This window comes from Cyprinus carpio, chromosome A10 (genome assembly GCF_018340385.1).
Source record: "Cyprinus carpio isolate SPL01 chromosome A10, ASM1834038v1, whole genome shotgun sequence".
Lineage (NCBI taxonomy): Eukaryota > Metazoa > Chordata > Actinopteri > Cypriniformes > Cyprinidae > Cyprinus > Cyprinus carpio.
The window spans coordinates 16540865-16555279 of NC_056581.1; the positions used below are offsets into that span (position 1 = coordinate 16540865).

At 36.2% G+C, this 14415-nt stretch overlaps 1 protein-coding gene across 2 annotated transcripts; it reads left to right on the forward strand.

Moving 5' to 3' along the window:
• The first annotated feature begins 330 nt into the window (after positions 1–330).
• On the forward strand, positions 331–4505 carry LOC109073070 (nuclear receptor subfamily 2 group F member 1-B-like). 2 transcript variants are annotated; one of them, XM_019089242.2, is made up of 3 exons: positions 331–1197; positions 1953–2480; positions 3915–4505. In XM_019089242.2, the coding sequence occupies exons 1-3, from the start codon at positions 792–794 to the stop codon at positions 4187–4189; spliced, it is 1209 nt and encodes a 402-aa protein (XP_018944787.1). In that variant the 5' UTR covers positions 331–791; the 3' UTR covers positions 4190–4505. The 2 variants fall into 2 exon arrangements, with proteins under 2 accessions (XP_018944787.1, XP_042621379.1); XM_042765445.1 differs by having other exon boundaries at positions 1956–2480.
• The last annotated feature ends 9910 nt before the right edge of the window (positions 4506–14415 follow it).

Genomic DNA, 14415 nt, shown 5'->3' on the forward strand with positions numbered 1-14415 from the left:
TTTTTCTACACTCGTGAGCATTCGATTAAATTACAGATACTAGTCAATTGCAAAAATTATCTACACTGATTATCAGATTGGAGAATTAATTCAATAAAGATAGTGGTAAAGATAAAAGGCACAACCTAGCTTTTGAACGGTTAAATGTTAAATCCTATTCTTATCCAATGTGAGAAAGTAATACAAATACATAAAAGTTTCAGTGTTTGCTAAAAGTGACTTGAAGCACATAATTGCATTCAGCCGCCTATGGAAGGATGTGAACTAAATGGCCAATCAAAAAGAGCTTCCGAGCTTAAAGGAACCGCCCACTTCTGTGCTTTAATACCTGATGGGGTCCATAATAAAAACCATTCAATGGACCACCACCGAAGCGCGTAAGAGTGAAGTGAAGGTGTGGTCATTTGGATCAGCATCATGCCAAAGTTGAGTCCGTTCAGCTCTGTTCTCACGGATACTCCTGTTTTTCTTTAAAGTTGAAGTCTTCCATTCATGCTTATGTCAATCATGCCAACAGAAGGCTACGCTACGCCGCGTCTCTGCTCTCCTCGGATCTGATTAATTTGGGGTTTCCGATTGTCCCTTTTACGCACGAAGATACCACCAGCACGGACTACCGGCGTGATCATTTTATATCCAATCTGGCTGTCTGATCTTGTTGGTACACATATATCTTCAGTCTCATCGATGCGCTTTCCATATCAATTGGTTCTTCTGCATGGATAAAACACGACCAGCCTTCTTCATCTTGAAAAATTCTGAAAGACGCGTAAAAGGTTCGCAGTCCAGCCATGGCCATGGTGATGAGCGTGTGGAAAGATCCGCAGGAAGAACTGGCACCAGCGGGATCTCTGGATGATCAGAGCGGACCAGGGGGAGACCACCACCATCACCACCGCCTGAGCGCAGCCGCGGACTCTCCAAACACCGGACTGCCTTCCGCGGAGGATAAAGGACAGAACTCAGCGCAGAATCAGCAGCACATTGAATGCGTGGTTTGCGGGGATAAATCCAGCGGGAAGCACTACGGACAGTTCACCTGTGAGGGATGCAAAAGTTTCTTTAAGCGGAGCGTTCGGCGGAACTTAACGTACACGTGCCGTGCCAACAGAAGCTGCCCGGTGGACCAGCACCACAGGAACCAGTGCCAGTACTGCCGCCTGAAGAAATGCCTGAAAGTGGGCATGAGACGAGAAGGTGAGTGTGCAGTGGATTTCGTCATTTGAAGCCTACATAAACTTGCATTTAGAAAAGAAAAAGAAAGAAAGAAAGAAAGATAAATAGATTATAATAGATATAAAAACAAAGTCTTTTTTAAATCATATTTTAAATTAATATAACATAACATTAATTAACGTTTTATATAGCTTGCATTCTGTATAACTTGTAGCTCTAGGCCAAGAGCAATACAATTAAAGGATTTAGCTTCTGAACACAAAAAGCTCTTACAATTAAAAAGCATTTTAAAATTATTCTGCATGTAATAATATAACCTTATTTCTAAAGCAACTTTTAAGCAAATATTTACTCAAGACTACTGGGTTAGTCTGCATTCTACCACTGAACAGGAAACGTTACGTTATTGCATAGGAACAGATTTCATATTAATTATTATTTTCCTTCAGTTTTGTGTTTTCATGTTCTATATTGATTGCACTTGCAGTTAATTGTGTAAACAGCATGTTTTAGATAGATAGATAGATAGATAGATAGATAGATAGATAGATAGATAGATAGATAGATAGATAGATAGATATATAGATAGACTTCATTTGATTGCAGTGCATACACTTTTAGAAGTTACTTTTGAAAGGGTACAGCGCCAGTGACAGCATTTGTACCTTTTTTCTGAGAGTGTAATCTAGCCTTCATAGAGAAAGATGAGAAATGTGTGTTTATTCACGTTGTCATTTCTATGCACATTTCTTCTCCGTCTATTTCTGTTTTGATAGCGGTTCAGAGAGGAAGAATGCCGCCGAACCAGCCAAACCCGAGCCATTACGCGCTGACCAATGGAGATCCGCTAAATGGCCAATGCTACCTATCCGGGTACATATCTCTCCTTCTTCGGGCCGAGCCATATCCAACCTCCAGATATGGAAACCAGTGCATGCAGTCGGGTAACATCATGGGCATTGAAAACATCTGCGAGCTGGCGGCTCGTTTGCTCTTCAGTGCGGTGGAATGGGCCAGGAACATCCCTTTCTTTCCTGATCTCCAAATCACAGATCAGGTGTCTCTCCTGAGACTCACCTGGAGTGAACTTTTCGTGCTGAACGCTGCGCAGTGCTCCATGCCTCTCCACGCGGCTTCTCTCCTCGCAGCTGCTGGGCTTCACGCGTCCCCGATGTCCGCGGACCGGGTCGTAGCCTTCATGGATCATATCCGATTCTTCCAGGAACAGGTGGAGAAACTGAAGGCCCTGCAGGTGGACTCCGCCGAATACAGCTGTGCCAAAGCAATAGTGCTGTTCACATCAGGTAGGCCCGAATGATTCAAGATCAAGTAAAGTACAGTTTAATGAGCTTGTCTATAACATAATCCTATTTGTTCCGCAAAGTTTGTTTCAATCTGTCAAAAGTACCATCTGCGTACATTCAAATTAAAGGCGTGTAGGTTGTTTAAAAATAGGCTAATGGTAGTTCCATGATATTAACATTTTGAATAAGAATATAAAATCAGCATTACTCAGTAATAATAGTTAAATTAGATTATGTTTGACAAGTTACATCTGTACACAACATTAATGTTTGAGGTATAAATGTTCATTTTAAATGTTCCTTTTGTTGTGACAAATTAATTTTAAAAGTAGGCCTACACATATTTAATATATAGTCCTTCAGAACTGAACATATAGTGTATGAACTGCTTTCATAATTTAAAACAATTAGCAATTGCAACAATTGCATTGTTACACAACCCCATCCCCCATTAAGACTTGAATCCCGTCAAAAATAAATGTCAAAACCAAAAGGCATTCTCAAATATAATTTTGAATATAATTAGGCTACGTTTTCACAACGTTTAAGGAACGTTCAAACAAAGTTTAGCCCACGAAACCAAAGTTCGATTACAAGTTTTAAACTGAAACTCGCTTAGACTAGGGCGTTACTATAGCAACAGTATGCAGACATTGGAGTACGCGGGTACTTCGTTCCAATAATGGGATTCATTGACAAAACAGATGTAGTTTAATTTTAATTTTATTATGAATTTACACACCACAAATATAAATAAAATGTTTTGTTTTGATTAAAACTGTACCACAAGATTGGTTGACCGAATGCGCCAAGAAAATAGGCTGATGACAGACCCTTTAAAATTCACACGCTGATGTTTGTTTTCCTAAAGTATAGTGAAGAACAATGAATTGCTAGTATATAATATTAAATAATAAATAAATAAATAAATAAATAAATAAAAAGTGTGGCCCAAACTATTATTTTGAGGCGTTTCCTCTTACTATTGTTTAAATGACTCTCTAAGAAATTTCTATTAAAGTTTTTAAATATATCCTATACAGCTTAATTCGTTTCGTTAATTCGTTGCATTCATGCGTATTTAATCGCAAATAATGAGAAGCATTAAGAAATTAAACTGAAATGCACAATGTACATTTGTTTAACGTGGCTAATGCGTTCTTGAATAAAAAATATTTGTCTACAGACTTAATTTAGCCTAGGTTGTGGGTCAAACTCCTTTGACAAAGACATTTAGACTGAATACTGAATGAATACTTCTGTGTTTCACTAAGAAAATAAATGAATGCAAACGCTTTATATTTTACTATTTCTGTTTTTCTGAACCATGTTAAACATTGTGCATATTTACAGTGAAGATTTATGTAAACATGTCAGAGATGTTATTCTTTTGAATGGTGTGTGTTTAATGGCTATATTCATTTTTTTATGCAGATGCATGCGGCCTTTCAGACGTACCGCACATAGAAGGTCTTCAGGAGAAATCTCAGTGTGCTCTGGAGGAGTATGTGAGGAGTCAGTACCCGAACCAGCCCACGCGCTTCGGCAAGCTGCTGCTGAGACTCCCCGCGCTCCGGATGGTGTCCTCCTCCGTCATAGAACAGCTTTTCTTCGTTCGACTGGTGGGTAAAACGCCCATTGAAACGCTCATCAGGGATATGCTGCTATCTGGGAGCAGTTTCAACTGGCCCTACATGTCCATTCAGTGAGAGGAAGATGAAGATGGGGACATTTGGTGAGCATTTACAGACATAAAAAACTAAGTCACGGAGGATGCAGAAACTCTCTCTAAGTGTCGGTTTATATAGCAATGATATTCGTGAAAATGTGAAGATCTTTACTCTCTTTCTCATGATCTCTACTTTTAACAGTAAACTATGACATGTGCCATAAAAATACTTTATAAATTAACTTTTGATTCATTTATTAAACAATGTAATTGTCCATTTTAATTGCAAATTTAGTTTTTTGAACGAGGGGATATGCATTGATCCAAAATAACAGAAATAACTGGTGTTAAACGTGGAAAAAAAAAAAAACACGTTTGTTTAACTGAGAAGCGGAGACAATGGATTAAACATTTATTTATTTTGCTGTATTTATTTTTCTGCTCATCAACTTCCTGTACACATGATCGAAACAATCAACCACAGCACTTAAGGTTTTCTGGGGCTCGACAATAAATGTTATTGGTGTATTTTCCAGCATTTTTCTCGGTAAAAAATATTACACTTCAAACCTGCAGAGGACTTTTTTGGGCTGTCAGGGTGGGCAATGGGGGGCTGTAGGATTTCATGTACGATGCAACATTTGATTAAACAATTTTCATTAATCATTTCGTGCGTAAATGTGCTTTTGTTTGTACTTTTGCTAATAAAGATAGTTTTCATAACTTTGAGAGACAAACTGATGTTCATTTTTTTCAAAATCATCGTAATATCAATTATTCATCACTGTGGCTTTAAATATTTACACAAAATTAATAATTTTGCTGTAGTGTATATATACAGTCATTTAATTCACAGTTTAACACGCAAAGTTTATCATTAGATATAGGCCTAAGCTATAGGTTTATTAATAAAGTAGAAAAATATTAAGTAGAAAAACTCAATACTGTGAACTTTATTGACGTTCATAAGCCATTTATAGACGAAAAATGTTTTTGCTTTCAGCAAGTTCATGAAATAGGTTATAGCCTATAAATATATAAAACACGTTCGGGGGAAAGTCAAATTTGAATCGAGTCAGAAATATATATATTCACAGTGTCATATCTTATAAGCCTAAATAAATAAAATGCCACTATTTCAAATAGGTAACTCGCATATCTGGACGAGTTTTTAATCAACCTTATGAAAAAGAAAGATCGTTTGGACTTTAAAGGCTTATGTTTATCAGAAACATTGTAATTTTATATAATAGAGACAGACAAAACAGTTCTTAATTCCTAGACCGATGATAACCTGGACAGGTGGGATATGTTTTGGTGTCAGAAAGCTCTGTGATCTTATCACATGACTCAGATCTGCTTTCAAAGAAACCAGATTCACTGTAATTGGCCTGTATATGTGCTGTATTTTAATCTCCAAATCTCATATCTCAAACAAACTGCTTGTTCATCTTTCATATTCCAGATATTCCAGGCTACAGGCAGCAAAGAAATTCGTTTTTATTTATGATGGTACATAAATATATTATGTTTTATATATAATGCATAATACTTCTGTACTGATATCTTTGCAATAGCTTCATAAGGGCTACAAGTTAATACGGGTTACGTCCTGGCTAGGATTTTAATTTTGCATAAAACATCCAAAGCAGTTTGACCAATAACATGCAGGTATTGTACATATTCGACCAATCGCGAGGCTGCGCGTGAGAAGGTGCGCTCTACAGGGAACGATCAAAGCGATGCAAATATGCGCACGTGTTTGTTCGTTAGTTTGACTTGAAGCGTCGCTGTGCACCGATCAAAAAAGACACCAAAGTAGGTGCGAGAGCGATTCGAAAGCACAAGGAGCCGTCTGCTCTGCTCACATAAATGTCACACAACGATCGACCTGCACAGGGCAAACAGCCAAAACCTGGATATTTTAGGCAATATTAAAATCCTGGCCGGACGTGTCCCGTATGAACGGCGCATATGGCCACCCTACTACAAGTAGACTAAACTACTTTTTTTTTTTTTTCTGATCAACTTACTTTTTTCATCAAGCGTTTTCTTTCTAACAGAAGTTTCCAGTCTAGAAAAGTAAAGACTAAGCGTCTTTTCTTTGAATGAATGAATACATAAAATAATAATAATAATAAAAATAGCCCACATTAACACGTAAAACTGATTATGTTGTATAAATAGATCGTTTTAGACATAAATGATCTCCCTAACTTACGTTTATACACAGTTTGTAATAATTTATCGTCACTTAATATGGACTTAATAAGGATTCATTTATTATTTATCGATTTAATTTAAACCGATTTTTGTCTTCTGACCTTTGTGACGGTTCTAATTATTAGGCACGTCATCCTAATTATATATAGCTACAGTGTATGGAAATACGCATGCGCGAAACAAAACTGGCCTTTCAGACTCTTTTGTAGGTCTACTGAAAAGTACCCGCAAGCAGCACAAATATTTGGATTTTCATATTGTAGTTTCTCTAAATCAGGCTACAAAATAATAATAAAAAAATTAATCAGGTTGTTGAAGCGTTTTATTTATTTTTATCCGTGTGTGGATTTAGGCTACTTAAAATTGTCCTCAGAAGTGAGGTAAACCTGACAAAAACTTTTTTTTAGAAGAAATCTGCATTTCTAACGTTTCTAGAAAAAAAAAAAAAAATTTTTAGGCAGTCTGTAATTCAGTAAGCTTTATATAAAAACAACAGAAGGCTATGTTATAAAGCTCGAAAACGTGTGTGTTCCGTCAGGTTTTCTCTGTTGAGTCTGACAGCCAGAGTCTCTAGTTACTGTGAACTCCATGACCCCACACTTCTCTCATCATGTGTGGATCTCCTCCTGAGCTGAGGTGTATCATGAACTCGTGGCATCTCAGACGAATTGCTGACACCGTGCCTGGGTTAGCCATGGCCCCGGCGGTGCCTGGGGACCCCTGAGGATAACTGGAGCTCGGAATAAAGCACAGGCTCGCCCACGGGGGGATTCCTGATGGCCACGAGGAGGGTCTGTGTTGGATGTTAGCATCATAGGATCAAGGGTACGGCTCTTAGAGGAAACTCTGTCTAAGCAGCTAGTGTGGAAATGCAAACATAGACATTGTGAAGAAAATATTGCTAAGAAAGCTGTTGTTTATCAGTGCAAATGTGATATCTTGCAAATATGGATGAAAAAGTAAATGAAAGAACAGATTTGGGCATGTATATATCGGCGGCCCCACTGAAGGCCTTACTGTCATGGGAAGCATTATAGTCTTACTGGATTATCAACCTGTAAAGACACTGCATACCGATCTGTAGATGAGGCTGTCTAACTGAATCAAGTTAAGAGGACGCGTCACCTATAGGGTCCTGGATGGAGGTTAATTTTTCTTTGTCTCTCAGACGATCAGAGATGGTACCTGCTCTTTTGTTGTTCACTGATGATCAGACATGGTCTGTTCTTCTCCCAGTCAATTACGTCCTGCTGGTGTAATTGCAGAGCACTTTACTGTCTGGCCCATTATCAGCCTTTGTTTCTCTGCATCCTGGCCTGAATGCATTTGAAACAGGTTTTTATTTGTCCAAGCGTTCCATTCAAACATTATCAGTTTTATGAGAAATTGCACACATGAACATGGACAGAACTGCCACTGATTTCAGAAAATTTTATAATATAATATAATATAATATAATATAATATAATATAATATAATATAATATAATATAATATAATATAATATAATATAATATAATATAATATGCATAAATAATGCTCTGCAGTTTAAAATGACAATGATAACTGGGTTATTCTTGTTATGCAGCACCTTTAAAATTCTGTAATTTAAAATTAAAATGAATATGTTTGTGTTCAACCAAGTATTTCTACAGTATGAAAGCACACAAACTCACAGAATTCTGGTAATAAATAAATCCATAACAAACACTCCCATACTCCTCCTCTTTATATTCCACAAAAAAAATTAAACTTCCTGGAAGATGATATCATAAAGGCTTTTGTTAGTTATGTGATTTTACAAAACACTAAAAAGCCTAAAATCAAAGTGATGAAATTATTGTAAAAAATTAAACATGAGTCCAAACTTTAACTCATAGAATTCATTAAATCCATTGCTAACACTTGCTGATGCTTGACCACTTTGCCACCAAAGTGATGTCACTTCCTGGAGAGATGATGTCATAAAGTTAGTTAAGCGATTTAACAAAAGACTTAACCGCCTAAATTCTGGCTAATTAATATTAACATCACTATAAATTCCCTTGTCATTTGACATGTAACATAAAGCTTACATAATAAAATGCTGCGTTTGTGTAGGTAACCATCTGTAACCATTTATTTGCCAAATGACAATTAATTTTCTGCATATCTGTGCCAGTTACAGAGAGATTTGGGTAAACGGATCCCCAACAGCTTGGGCGCCTACGCTCTATTGCTACAACTCGTCAGTATTGCTCCACGTTCTCATTGGTTTACTGGCATGTGTGTGATTTCATGCACAAGAAAAGCTGTCCATGAATTGCTCCAAGTGTAAAAATGCACGGTTGTTGCCAGATCTCAATTACCTGAAAATCACATTGTATTTGATGCAAATTTAACTGTATATTTTACTGTTTTCTCAAGCAAAGCCAATTTTGAAAGTCGACAGAAAACATATCTTCTTATATTTTAGCATACCCTTTTAAAGTCATCACTCGCCATTGGCAGTGTATGAATATTAAATACTGCTCACTGGTAATCTTTCAGACTATAATAATCCTCCTAGTGAAGTAAACTTGGATTTCCCCGTATGCCCACCCTACTGCACAAGAACATCATCCCTAACCCACTCCAGACGGCCTGAGGATGACATGTGTTCCAGTGGACCGATCAATCCAAGCACAAGAACATTCAGAGTGAATTAGCCTCTAGTTAGGGTCTCCACAAACCATGTGTGCTGAATATAGAGTCTTTGTGCAGTGTTTAACTACGCTTCAGGTACATTTGGCCACTGAAGTCAATGGTAAAAAGCAGCCCAATTCAACTGAAAAGAGTCAAATATCAGTGTTTTAAAAGATGGTGTAGAGTATAATATTAAGGTAAGCATGTTGTTGGGGTCATTGCAGGGTCGTCACATCATCCCTCCCATATCTAATGCAGTCTTGTGCACTGTGGGGTCCAAAACTTTTTAAACAACAGCTTGTCAGCAGCCCACTCATTAGTGTCTCAAACACGGCCACTCGCGTGCACAAATGCTCAAACATCAACTCCAACTGACACCAAAGAGGAGGTGATGATAGTCAACTGTTAAAATTTAACAGCATGTTTGCTTTTGATTTAATTGCTGTATGTTTCTCAATCTAAGCTGCAATCTGTCCTCATTATCACTTTATATTTAATACATTAGTATTACATTTCATTTTAACACATGACAAATACACATTCAAATAGACCATTTTAACACCTCTTTTTTGACATTCATTAATTAAAAAAAAGATCATTAAGTTCTCTGCAAAGTTCACATTCACCTTTTCTGCTTTTCAGCACAGACACATATTTATGCTTTTTTGAAGTCGAATTTCTTTCTAATTAAGGAAGCACTGGCCTTCAGAGGACCTCATTCTAAAGTCATGTGGTATCTTCTATGCGACTTGACTGAGAAATACATCACAATTCAATTCTTTGACTCTCAGAAATAAAATGGTTGCAGTGCAAGCACCACAAAGTGCCAATTTATTCCAATGTGAAAACATGTTGCAGAATGTCAGAAAATGTGGCTGAAGATCCCTGATTAATAAAATGCATCATCCAACCAGTGTATCTGACTTTATTTAGACTAGTTATTTTAGATTTTACCACAAAAAGCACAATGTTTAGGTTATATGACATTCCTATTTAAGTCCCACCAAGTTTTTATTCTCTAGTTCATTAGTAAACATCATCTTCTGGTCTTTTAAAGAAAGAAAATAAAAAGCCACTGATTTGAACAAACCACTGAGAAAAATCTGGTGTTTTAGAAATTTCATTACACTGCATATAATGCATATACTATTAAAGTAAACATTATACAATACACCAAATGTCCAGTACAATACCAGGGTTTTGAGTTGAGCTATAAATAATGATTTTTAAAAGTAGTAGATTATTAAAACAATTACCTTGGATTCATTTTCATTCATACAAAGCACAGTGTCAAAAATATTTTTTCCCAAAGTAAATAAATATTATTGGAGTACTATTAACAAATAAATACGATTTTAGTCTTTCCACTTCAAAATTTCACATTCAATTCAATGTGTTACTTGCTGTTTCTTTGTATATGTGAAATTTAGTAGCAATTTCTGAACATTTTCAAGTGAACTCCAATAATCTACAACTTTTAAAAATCATTATGTGGAAAAACCTAGGTCTTGTAGTGGATATTTGGATGGTATTGTAAAATGTTTACTTCAATACTGTTGCAGTATTATGCATTATATTATATGCAGTTATATGCATATACGTGTAATGAAATTTCTAAAACGCCATTTTTTTGGTTCTTTAAAACACCAGAACATGATAGTTTACTAAATACATAGGTATCTCATATATCAGGTAACCTAAAAATTGTGCTTTTTGTGGAAAATGTAAATGAACTAGCCTAAATTAAGTCAAACACACGGGTTGGATCAACCAAACTCCATCTGGGTTCACCCATGAGTCATTTAAGAGTTTTTCGGAGCTCCAAATGTTTAACAACATCTGACCAATACAGACATTTTTTTTTTGTGTAATATTAAGATTCCTCAAATGCAAATGTCTGGAAGTCTGCACATGCTCTGTGCTGTAAAGCTCATTCTTCCATGGGTTGTGAATATTATGTAGTCTTGCTCTCTGAATGAACCTGTGCTGTCTGTTCAGCCTCCAGGCTCTCTGAAATGGATTCTGTACGTCTGAAGCAGTCGCGCCACACACTTGTCCTTGGGATAAAAAAAAGTGGGGGATTTTTTCCCTTTAAACCCATAGAGAGGTTATTATCAAACCTGTGCTGTTAATAGATCCGACAGACACCTACAGGCCAATCCGCCTCATTTCCCGCTTGCCTTTTTGAAGCCTCAGAAATGAAATATAATGTGATTTGATATGCGTTCTGTGACATCTTTTCACACAGGTACAGCACTGATGTAATTCCCATGGGAAGATTTTATATAGGTTTTATATAAAGTCAACATTATTTACGGTCTTAATAAATTCTTGGGCTTGCTGTGAACTTACTGTGATCGGTGCACGTTGAAAATAAATGATGGGAAGGCATTAAAGAGATCTTAACTGTGATTGTATTTGAAGGAGCTAATTGAACAGCGGTCCCTCTCTCTGTGTTGTATGGGAGCTGTCAGGGCTGAACTCCGTCTACCAGTGTCTGTGGGAGAAGCAGCAGTTTTCATCACACTGAGGTGAGCGGCCCAGCCAGGTCCACGGATCACTGCCAGAGGGAAACTTTGCCCTGGGCGATGCAAATGAACAGCCCTCCAACAGATCACACATGAAGGAGACAATAAAGTCATGAGGTGCCACTGTGTGTGTGTGAATCCACAAAAGACTTTGCAACACAAAATAGTACGTTCTTATTCCTTACAGCACATTTAAATTAATTCAAGGTGAGTTTAGGAATATTTATAATTTTACAACCAATTGTTTTTTTTATTGAAATAAGTTAACTTTTACTAATTTGATGGGAAGTACAATGCCCACTACTGATAAAAAGTCTGGAATAATTAAGATTTCTTAATGTTTTGGAAAGAAGAAAAAAGTTGCATATATTTCTGAAGGATCACGTGTCACTGAAGACTGGAGTAATTATGTTGAAAATTCAGCGTCACAAAAATAAATTACATTTTAGTATATATTTAAATAGTTAACAGTTATTTGAAATTGTAATAATATTTCACTATATAATAGTTTTTACTGGATTATTTTATCAAATAAATGTAGCCTTGGTGAGCATTAGACACTTCTTTTGAAAACATGAAGTGGCAATCATAATTATTCCAAACGTTTGACCAATAGTGTAAATACTTATTAAATTAAATAGTTATTATTTTGCTTAGACAAGCAAAACTTTTATCAACACTGATTTAAGATTAGTGATTTGAACATACTTTTAACCTTTAAGTCCTGTTCACATCAAGAAAGAGAACTACAAAGTTATGCACAATAATGTCCTGTGTATTATTAGTGTGCGCTGCAGTTTTATCAGTGTTTTAGTGCAGTTTATCAGCTGGAAAAAAATTGTTCTGTAAGTGATTCCAGTGATATTGTTTCTTTCATTCGTTGTGGTGTGGACTTCCATATAATTAACTATTATTAACTATTAAAGTTGGCATGTAACTCATTAATTTCCCAAATTGTGTAATTTATTAAGAAGTGTGCAGTTAATTTTCTTTTTGAACTTTTAAACAGTTTTTGTTTGGTGAATAATAAAACAGATGAACAACAACAACCTATAACATCTTAAAAACCAACCCTAAAACCCTCTATAACACCCCAGAAACCATCTCTAATACCCTAGCAACCACCTGTAAAGCCTAGCAACCACCCGAAAGCACCCGAACAAAGCACTCATAACAACATCTTAGCAAAGAAAGAGAAAACACTGTAAAAAATTCAGGCACACTCCAACATGGTGACAGGTGTTGCATATGTAAGAACCACTCACGTTTTCTTGACATTTCCATTTGGAATGGCAAAAATATTAATTGCTTTCAAATGGCTTTCTTAAACTCACTTAAGAACAATGTTTTGATTGTTCCACAGAGTCACAGTTTTTACACTTTTCATTGGAATCGACCTTAAAAACATTTTGTGTGAGCAACAAAAATTGGGGACAAGACTACATTAGAAAGTGAAATTAAATCATCATATATCACCATTCATGCACACAGTCCATCATCATGCATATATCTGAATGCATATTCTAGCAGGTTCACATACCCCCCCCCCCACCCCACACACACATGCGCCTTTAAAATAATGTCCTGAAGGACCACCTGTTGTCCATTATTGTGAAATATTTCTGAGGCATGAATCATAAGGGTGAGTAATTAATCACTGGCTGTCAGAATGGAGCGCAGGGGTCTCGTGGGAGGGTGAAGAGTCACATATGGGCAGATGGAGGTCAGAGTCACACCACACATGCCATCGACAGGTTAACATGAGAGAGAGCCAGAAAGCCAGCAAGTGTGAAGACAAAAGTAAAAACAGATGAGATGAGGGGAGGTGATAAATATAGGAAAATAACAACTACTATTCATTTTTCTATTGATCTATATACATCTCATTTTATATGTTGTATATATGTGAACCTGGAGCACAAAACCAGTCTTAAGTTGCTGAAGTATATTTGTAGCAATAGCCAAAAAAATATTGTATTATCGATTTTTCTTTTATGCCAAAAATCATTAGGATATTAAGTAAAGATGATGTACCATGAAGATATTTTGTATATATCAAAACTTAATTTTTATTAAGTAATATGCATTGCTGAGAATTCATTTGGACAATTTTAAAGGTGATTTTCTCAGTATTTAGATTTTTTGCACCCTCAGATTCCAAATTTTCAAATAGTTGTATCTCGGCCAAATATTGTCCGATCCTAATAAACCATGTAAATCCATCCATCCATTTATCTATCTGCATTAGTGCAGTTCACTAATCTGAATCTGAAAATTAATGGACAGAAAAACATACGGTTTCAGAAATATTTAATAATATTTCATAAAAAATATAATGGTATTTAATGGTTTCATACATAAATTGAGGATATATTTTAATTTCTACATTTCATTAAATGCTATATAACACTAAGGGGAATAACTAAATCTGCGAAATGCAGATTGATCATGAGATTATCTATTAGAAAACATTCTGTTCTGTTCTGTACATTTTTTATTAAAAAATTTGTTACAAAAAAAAAACTCTCTGCAACATTATAGGAAGGTTAGTTTATGGTTAGTTTATGGTTTGAGGTTTTGAAAAGCTTCAAATTAACCTCCAAATTTTAACCTCGAAATTAAAAAGGGAAAAATTAACCCCAAAATAACCATTAGAGAATGTTCTGTATGCATTCAGGTTGTCATACAAAAAACTCCCTGAAACATTCTGCAATATTGTTGGCATCAATAGCTTTGTGGTTAGTGTGTTGATATATAGCCCAACTGTGCTCACAGCGACCCGAGTTCAAATCCCGCCTCGAGGTCCTTTGCTGGTCCCGCTCCCCTCTCTCCACCCCAATACTTTCCAGGCA